The sequence below is a fragment of the Alnus glutinosa genome, chromosome 5, assembly GCF_958979055.1.
Source record: "Alnus glutinosa chromosome 5, dhAlnGlut1.1, whole genome shotgun sequence".
Lineage (NCBI taxonomy): Eukaryota > Viridiplantae > Streptophyta > Magnoliopsida > Fagales > Betulaceae > Alnus > Alnus glutinosa.
This window is the reverse complement of record NC_084890.1, coordinates 3,118,791-3,127,876: the sequence shown is the minus strand read 5'-3', so window position 1 is coordinate 3,127,876 and position 9,086 is coordinate 3,118,791. Positions and strand designations below refer to the sequence as shown.

The 9,086-nt window shown below is 37.5% G+C and overlaps 2 protein-coding genes across 2 annotated transcripts; both read left to right on the top strand.

Moving 5' to 3' along the window:
* Window positions 1-443: 443 nt before the first annotated feature.
* On the top strand, window positions 444-3,484 carry LOC133867630 (CRIB domain-containing protein RIC10-like). Its single transcript, XM_062304383.1, has 5 exons — window positions 444-934; window positions 1,232-1,381; window positions 1,543-1,640; window positions 1,968-2,073; window positions 2,864-3,484. Exons 2-5 carry the CDS (start codon window positions 1,324-1,326, stop codon window positions 3,070-3,072), a joined length of 471 nt encoding a protein of 156 aa, XP_062160367.1. The 5' UTR covers window positions 444-934; window positions 1,232-1,323; the 3' UTR covers window positions 3,073-3,484.
* A 2,789-nt stretch (window positions 3,485-6,273) lies between these two features.
* On the top strand, window positions 6,274-8,778 carry LOC133869904 (COBRA-like protein 10). The gene is made up of 2 exons (XM_062306999.1): window positions 6,274-7,037; window positions 7,244-8,778. Exons 1-2 carry the CDS (start codon window positions 6,476-6,478, stop codon window positions 8,656-8,658), a joined length of 1,977 nt encoding a protein of 658 aa, XP_062162983.1. The 5' UTR covers window positions 6,274-6,475; the 3' UTR covers window positions 8,659-8,778.
* Window positions 8,779-9,086: the final 308 nt, after the last annotated feature.

Here is a 9,086-nt window from a genome sequence, read left to right as displayed (position 1 = left end):
GATCACGTTAGAATTGACCTCAATCTTATATTTATGCTTTAAGACGATCAAACCTGACACGTGAACACGAATTGTTTCGGTTTTATTAACTAACGGTCTAAGTATAATCATGTCATGTTAGTTTGAAGCTGGTTGTCCCTCAATCTTAAGGGCTTAAGAAACAGGGAACTGAACACATTTGATTCCAACGTTGCAAACAATTTAAGGTGGAATAATCAACAGAGAGCACCAACTGTCCGATAGTGTACAAATACGTACAGCTCTCAATCTCTCTGATTTTTTGCCTGCAATTTTAGGAAATCTCCTTCATATTTTAAAGATGACCTTAAATTAATAAGAGAAAGGTATCTCAAGATCGGGTCGCTTTACTCGTTCAACAATAAAGCACCCACATAGCTAGATCATAGATGGCATAATCGAAGCACCATCTAAATTCTATATCTTTTTTTCTCTTCCTTTTCTTTTTTCCAAATAGAATATAAAACTCCGTATTTTTTAGGTAGAAACTAGAAACCACTCAATTTATTATGTCCCAATCTCTTCTTTGTCCCCGTCTTTCAAAGCCTCCTCTCACCCTTCGTTTGTGAGGTTCTTTCATGGCGGCCCACCTTCTATTCTCTTCCTCTTAGGCCCTTCTGTTCCTCTCATTTTTTTCTTAGCTATCCATATTCTCTCACCATCTAATCCCAGTTACGAGACACCCATCACAATCTTTTCTTTCTAGCTTCTTCTTTTTTTCTTTTTTCTTTTTAGTCTTCATTGGTTGGCTTTTATGGGCTTATGAATGCATCAACCCCTCCCCGTTTGTTCACTGGTCAAGAGCTGTTGTAGAAAGATGAACACTGGAGCCCTGCAGCAGTGGTCGGACGAGGTGGAGAAGTTGCTTGCTTTCTGAATCTCCCACACTTCCTGCATAATCATAATCATCTTTTAAGTAAGATATTCTCTGTTTCTCTTTTGGTTTGATTAGACTTCTTATAAGTTTTCATATAATGAAAGATGGGTTTAGTGTTCACAAATATTTAGAATAATTTCTTCCTCATTAATCCATCATATACCTATTAGGCTATTAGAATCTATAATTGATACCAATCTTCGTTCACAGGACAAAGAATGTTCTTAAATCACATGCAATGAACTTCTTTGATACTTTAATTACCACTTTTTGTTTTCGAAATGGTAATTGTTAAAAAAATCGAAGTCCCATCTAAGCACATCTACTTTCTGGCAGGCAAAAGAACCATCTCTCCACATTTATTGGTGTTTGCTTCCCCATATTGTGCCATTCCTTGAAACGTCTGTTGCATTTGTCTTGCTTCCACCATGGCAACCAAGATGAAAGGGATCTACAAAAGTTTCAAATACATCTCCCAAATTTTTGGTACTGCCTCTCTCTCTCTCTCTCTCCACATACATATGTATGTAATGTGTGTATTTTTTTTTTTTTGTATGTATGCATGTATAATTTTTTGCTTTTACTTATGAATATTTTGATGGTTTTTTATGATTTGGGGCTAAAATGGGAAATGGGTCTCGTTGTAGTTGTGAAGGAGCGTGAGATGGAAATTGGGTACCCAACAGACGTGAAACATGTGGCGCACATAGGTGTGGATGGCCCTTCTGGCAATGCACCTACTTGGGTACGTGTTCTCCTAGACTTTTATGTTTCCAGGGTAATGATAAAACTCATACTCGGCTATCTTGTATCTTTCTAAAATATAAAATTATTACAGTTGAATTTGTGATAAATCACCATTTAATTTGGATCCAATAAAAATTTCTAGAGGCACATAAATTTTGAAGGGATACGAAAGACATGTGTATGCCATCTAAAATTAATTGTTTTCAGTTTTATATTTTTTAACGCTTTATTTCTAAATTTTAACACCTAAATGTGTGTTTTTAATTATTAATTATTTTCTGCACTACTTTTTTTTATTTTTTTATTATTGGGTGGGATTATGCAGATGAATGAATACAAGACAGCATCTGAGTTTTCGACGGCATCGCTCGGTAGCATCGGTGAATTTAGAGATTCCAGCTCTATGGCTCTTTCCACATGGTCCTCTCACGGTGTGTTTCAGCTCTTTTCATCACAAAACACATACATACGTATATGTAGATGTATATGTATATGTATATGTATATGTATATGTATATGTATATGTATATGCGTATGTATGTATGTATGTATAACGTAGCACATGCTGTACTGAGAGTATAGAGATTTCTGGGACCTTAATGTCATTTTGAGCAATGCTCAGGGTATTCCTTAGGCTTCCAAATTTTGTTCTATAGCTTGAATATAGCATGTGCAGTTGTGCTAATCAGACAAGTACAAACAGTTGCAGGGCCTTTTCACGGGCTTACTAGTTGCGTAGGAAAATATCGATCAACATTTTTCTTAGTTTATTGGAAATGGTTTCAAGATTCCTTGCCCCCAAGAGGAAGATTTTGGCTGTTCTGTCACGAGAGAACACTTCATTATCAAGGGGAATCCAATAGCTCATGCCCCAAAAAAATACTTGTTTTTTGTGGTCCACCCAAGAAAGCTCATTGATTTGGAAGGTTTTGCTTATATTTGACTTTTCTAAAGTTTCTCTTACACGGAAAAATCTGATTAATATTTTGTTTTATATGGTGATCATATATATATATCTACTATTCTTAAGATGGAGATAAAAACTTCCCAGAAGGGTGTGTAAAAGCTTGTGATTGAGATGGTGTTGGATAATTTACTGTCTCTAAAATGTTTGAATAAATAATATATATTTTTTGTCTTCTGAATTCTGGTGGTGTTGCCATTTCATTCTTAGTTCATGGGGGTTCACCGTTCACCTTATATTTCGATGTCTTGTAACAGATTTTGATGAGTCCATGAGACACCAACCAAGCTTTGACATGTTCAAAGACGTTCCACCAACAGATCTTCCTAATATTCCGAAGAAACAGAAGAGAAAAAAGACAAGGTCATCTTCTTCTCCCAAGTCTTCCTCCTCTAGATCGTCTCGATCAGCAAAGACAAAGACTGCATTCAATTGTATGGATGCGACATCAAACTCACAATTTTAGAAATGGTGTAAAATTATGAAAATGGTTCAGGGAACTAACGAATTGAAGGAAAACTGTTGATGTGCATAGCAAACGTTGTGAAATCCCCTCTTCTTACTAAGGTTGGTTGTTCACGAGGTCTTCAAGGACAACATGGGAGGCTGAACAAAATCTTGTGTAGATTTAGAAAATCGTGTTTTCTGGGAAGATGGAAATGAATTAGGTGGTGGTGGCAACATGTGTGAAAAGTAGAAACAACGATCAATTGCATGCATAAATTAAGGTACGAAGGGGATGCTCTTTTTCTAGCTTTGAATGGTCCTTGAGTTAGAATATGTTCTTTCTGGATGCTAGAATGTAAGATTCATTCTTTCGGATGCTAGAATGTACAATTCACAAGTTGCAAATTCAATTTTTAGCACATTCTTTCTTAGATGAGATAGCAGCCCCGTAACAAAATCTATAGCATCATAATATGTTTCGTCGGACCGGAATCCCATGCAATAGGCTGTCCAAACAACCGGAGTAGGTGTGGCACCTATGTCCTACTGCAGTATAATATGACAACCTTATTTCACGAGATTTAAACTTGTTTCATCTAAATATGCAGTGATTTTTAGACTCAACAAACAACTTAAGTTAAATCCTACTTAGGAAACTTGAATATGTTACTGCATACGAAGATAATAAACCAGACTCCAAACAACATGCAGCTAGAAGGGGAATTGAATAGGTATGCCAAAATAATGCGGAATTTAAAAATTATCAAGCACACAGACATTCACCAAACATAATAAAAGCAGTAGAAGAATCAACATAAAGAATTTGATGACGAAGTTGAAACTCTCTGAATTTCAAAAAGAAAAACCACACTGGAGTAGTCAACCCAGAAATCAATACACTATAGAAAAATAAGGGTTACAAGAAATTTGCACTTACAAAACTTTTGAAGTTGACACTCTCTTGCACAAGATAAGCGACCCACTTGACTTCTACGACACTAGCCCCCCAAAACCCCTAAACAATTCTTCTACTTAATCTCTTTCATCGTAACTCCAACTGACTTCAATTGTTGATGAATAGTTTGCATGTTTTACAAAGAACCAACTCAAAGAGAAAACATGCATGATAGCTCAAAGAACAAAAATTCTCTCAAAGCACACATAATTCTAAGTTTAGAATCCCCTAAAAAATAATCGTGCCTAGAAATTTCCTATAAATAAACTTCAGAAACCCCCAGTCAGAACCTTGAAAAAAATAGTAAGGCGGCGTATGAAGGAGCCCTTTTCTTGTTCGTACGACGAGACTAGGTTAACTTGTGTAACATAGATTCATGGTGTTGTGCGTCCGTACGAGATGCAGACAAGATATCAAACGAGCATCTTTTTGGCTAGCTCTTCAAAAAATATGCTTGTATGTGTGCTCTACAGACAAGATTGACGACGAGCGTCTCTATTACTCTTTAAAAAGATTGGCTCGCACAGTCGTACGTATGCTCTGCTGACGAGATTTTCGACGAGCATCTCTGTGACTCTTCAAAGAGATTAGCTCGTATAGTCGTATGTATACTCTATCTGCACGCAAATGAGGTTGCAGACGGCTTTCTTTGTAGCTATTTAGAAATAGCTCGTTAAAAATAGCTCGTTTGGACATGCAAGCCAGACCCAACAAATAACAGACGGCTTAAGTTAAATCCCCTGCTTTGGAAACTTGAATCAAGTAATATCATCCGTTGAAGAGCTTTTTGTAATCAATGAACATAGCCAACTGGCCACGAGCTAATCCTGTTCAGTAGCGCATGAGCGAAGTCATTGCACAGCGTTAACAATTAAGCACGGGATTCACACGACTCGTTTATGCAGAAGTGAGACATGCGGGCATGCCCCCAGTCCCAGACCAAGCTGAAATCTTTACAGTTACGATTTGGATTACAAGCAAATCAACCTTGGATAGTGTGTGGGATATGAACAAATTCTTTGATTCAATATATTCATGCATCACCGTTGAACCAGATCTTCGGGGCCCAAGAATCTTGAAGATATAGAGTGGCAAATTAAATAAATAGCCCATCTATCTATAAAAAATAATAAAATAAATAGCCGCAAATGAGATGGCTCCCTCTCCCTGTGTCTGATTAACGCAATGGGCCACTGGGACTTCTCTGTATGCGCTTTGGGGCAGAGCGATGGTTCGTCTCAGTCCGTACCATCACATGATTGAGGGACAAAAACAAAACTACGAGTCTAGGATTTATTTGGGCCGAGAGAGAGTGAGACGATGATATATATATATATTAAACAATTAAATTTATACTAAATTCTACGAGTTGTTTGGTTTCACACATAATAAGAATGAGTGTTATAGTATTAATTAAATAATTAAATTTATTCTTTAATATCAATTTATGCTTATGTAATAATTTAACACATTAACTCAATCTATCAAGTCACACATTCATCCTTTAAAGTTTAATTATTAATTTGAAAAGACATATATAAATAATAGTTCAGCCAAATATTCTTTATTTTTATTTTTTTCCCTGGTCCAGATTCATTTAAAAGGGTGAATAAATGTTAAAGTATGATTAAAATATTAAATTTATATTTTCCTATAAACTTAAACTTTTTTAAATAAATGATTATTTAACACGATATTAGAATCAAAGGTTCTGAGTTCGAACATTGACTCCGTTATTCACCTCTCAATGCTCCTATTTCAATTAATTAAATATTTCACGTGTTGGGTCTCACCTATTAAAATTGAAGTTTCAATATATACGTAAAGATAAGTGTTAAAGTTGTGATTTAACATTAAAACTGTGTTGTGGAAAATTAATTAGAAAGAGGTCAGTATATATAGGACAATTCGTGTTAGAATAATATATATATATATATATATATATATATATATATATTATTTCTCCCATTCGTGTGATTGTTCTTATTTGTATTGTTTTTATCTATTTTTTTTAACACAAGTAATGGTCATTTGTATTGTAAAGATCATCAAGAAATAAAAGTATAATGTAATCACGATGGCAATTCTTAGTATGAATATAGGCGTCTAATATCAAAACATCCCAAATTTCTCTCGTCTCCTATTTCTATTGCTTCTGCTATTTTTTCATTTATATTTTTATTTTTAAATCTTCACAATTGGGAAATTAGAAGTATATATGCTCGGGGTGTTTTTGTGACTCTAAATTAAAGCAGAGCTAGAAAATTCAAATGACCGTTAGTCGTTGCCCCCGCCAAATACATCGCTGACTTAGAGGCAGAGGTTTCCGCTGACTTATTCTCCATCAATTTTTTCAGTACCATCTCAAATTTCAATTTGATTTTTCCTCCACACCCATCTTCTGAATCAGTCACAGTGTTATCAATCTGGAATTTGTTTCATCAATTACGCCGAGTATTTTTATCCTATGATTTTCGGTAAGAAAAACATGAATACGGCATTAGGAGTGCTAACATTCGTGTTTTTCTTGTTGTCTTTGAGTAAATCCCAAGATTATGACGATGAAAAACCTGCTGCTCCACCACCAGAAGTGGAAAGCTGCAATGGGGTTTTCTTGTCCTATGACTTCAACTCTCGGACTAAAGAATATCCCCGTCTGAAGAACGCAACGGCACAAGCCTGGGCCTTCAATGCCACCGCGACGATATTGAATACTGGCACGCTCGAGCTCAAAGCATGGAAGATGTTTATCGGGTTTCAACGGGATGAGATTCTTGTTGGTGCTGGCGGAGCGGTTCTAATGGATGGCGATGATTTCCCGGCTCCTGCTGGGAATGGGTCTTATTTTTCAGGGTCTCCGCAGGCGGATTTGAAGACCGCCATTGACACCGCCGGAGATCTTAGCCAAATTCAGGTGCAAATTCAGATAAGTGGCACTCAGTTTGGGGTGAAGCCGCCTGGGATTCCAATGCCTAAAACAATACGCCTTGTCAACGATGGATACCAGTGCCTAGCACCGCGTCGTCGTCGTAGTAAGTACTTCATTGTTCTTGGGAGAAAAATGGAGGCATTATATTTTGAGCATTTTAACCAAAAAAAAATATATTCTTGAGACACCAAGATTGCAAAAATTAGAAGTTTCCCTCGTTCTTGTTTCCTCTATGGCTCTAATTCTTTCCCATATATGTTTCATTCACCAATTATCAATATTTTTGGGCTATTTTCTTTTCGACAGAGACATCCATGTATGTTTGCTGCGTTAGGAATCCGAAATTGAAGGCCCTCAAAACTACAAAAACCAAGTTCTTACCACGGCAGAAGGGAGATCTTACCATCGCCTATGATGTCATTCAAGCCTATGAAAACAATTATCTTGCTCAGGTGACCATGGAGAACAAGAACCCTTTAGGACGTCTTGATCATTGGAACTTGACCTGGGAGTGGATGAGGGGGGAGTTTATAGACTCAATGAGAGGAGCTTACACACGTAAGATAGACTATGCAGAATGCATTTATGGGGTGGCCGGAAAATACTATGGGGGCATGGATTTCTCAAAGGTGATGAATTGTCAAAAGAGGCCGATAATCACTGACTTGCCCCCCGACAGAGCAAACGATACGAAAGTTGGAAAGTTGCCATACTGCTGCAGAAATGGTAGTCTTTTACCACCCATCATGGATGTAAGCAAATCCAAGTCTGTTTTTCAATTGCAGGTGTTTAAAACACCACCTGATTTGAATCGGACGGCTCTCTATCCGCCGGAGAAATGGAAAATCACCGGAGTACTTAATCCGGACTATAAATGCGGACCGCCGCTACGAGTGGATCCGACAGAATTTCCAGACCCCAGCGGGCTTCAGGCAATAAGCACAGCAATTGCAACTTGGCAAATAGTCTGCAACATCACAAGACCAACCAAAAGGAACTCTAGGTGCTGTGTTTCCTTCTCTAGCTATTACAATGACTCTGTTATACCTTGCAATACATGTGCCTGCGGTTGTGATGACGACGAGAAGTGCAATCCGGCCGCCACGGCTATGTTTCTTCCCGCAGAAGCTCTTCTCGTACCCTTCCAGAACAGAGCCGAGAAGGCCATAGCTTGGGCTAAAATAAAGCACTTGCACATCCCTAAGCCATTGCCTTGTAGTGACAATTGTGGTGTCAGCATCAATTGGCATGTCTACTCTGACTACAAGAGTGGGTGGACGGCGCGCATCACTCTGTTCAATTGGGAAGAAACTACTTTTGAGGACTGGTTCACTGCGATTCAAATGAAGAAAGCTTATCGAGGTTATGAAAATGTTTACTCTTTCAATGGGACGTTGATTCCAGAGCTCAGCAACACCATCTTCTTTCAAGGTTTACGGGGCTTGAATTTTTTGGTGGGAGAGAAAAATGGATCAAACCCAGCTAAAGATCCGAGAGTGCCTGGAAAGCAACAATCTGTCATCTCCTTTACAAAAGGGCGAACCCCGGGTATCAAAATAGCAAAAGGAGATGGGTTTCCTTCGAGGGTGTTCTTCAATGGGGAGGAATGCTCCCTTCCTACACAATTTCCTATAGGAAATGGAAATCGATGTCGTGTACATTTGGTGGAAGGAATTCTTCTTATACTCGCGACCATGTTGCTGTTGCAGAATCACCATTGACAAGGTTTTAGGTTTTGTATTAGCTCTCTGATCATTTATGCATTAGGAGAGTACTACACAATTAGACATCAAAAACTAGAGTCACTTGTAGAAAACATGCTTCTATTTTCATAGTTCAGATCTTAGTTAAATAATTCATAGCAGTCCCAAAATCCTTGTGTTTGATTGCATAAAACAAAGGTCTTCTCAGAATCAGAAGTATGACAGATTTCCTTGCATATATATTTAAGAGAATGTTGCACATTTGAGCTAGTGGAAAAAAAAAAAAAAAAAAAAAAAAAAAAAAAAAACTGTATCAAGTACGGAAACAAGATGTTTCTTTCAATCGGCCTCTTCCTTACAAAACAGGTCTTCTCAGAATCAGAAGTATGACATTGGGGCTTCCTTGCATGCAGGAAAGAACGTACGCATTGAGCTAGTGAGAAAAA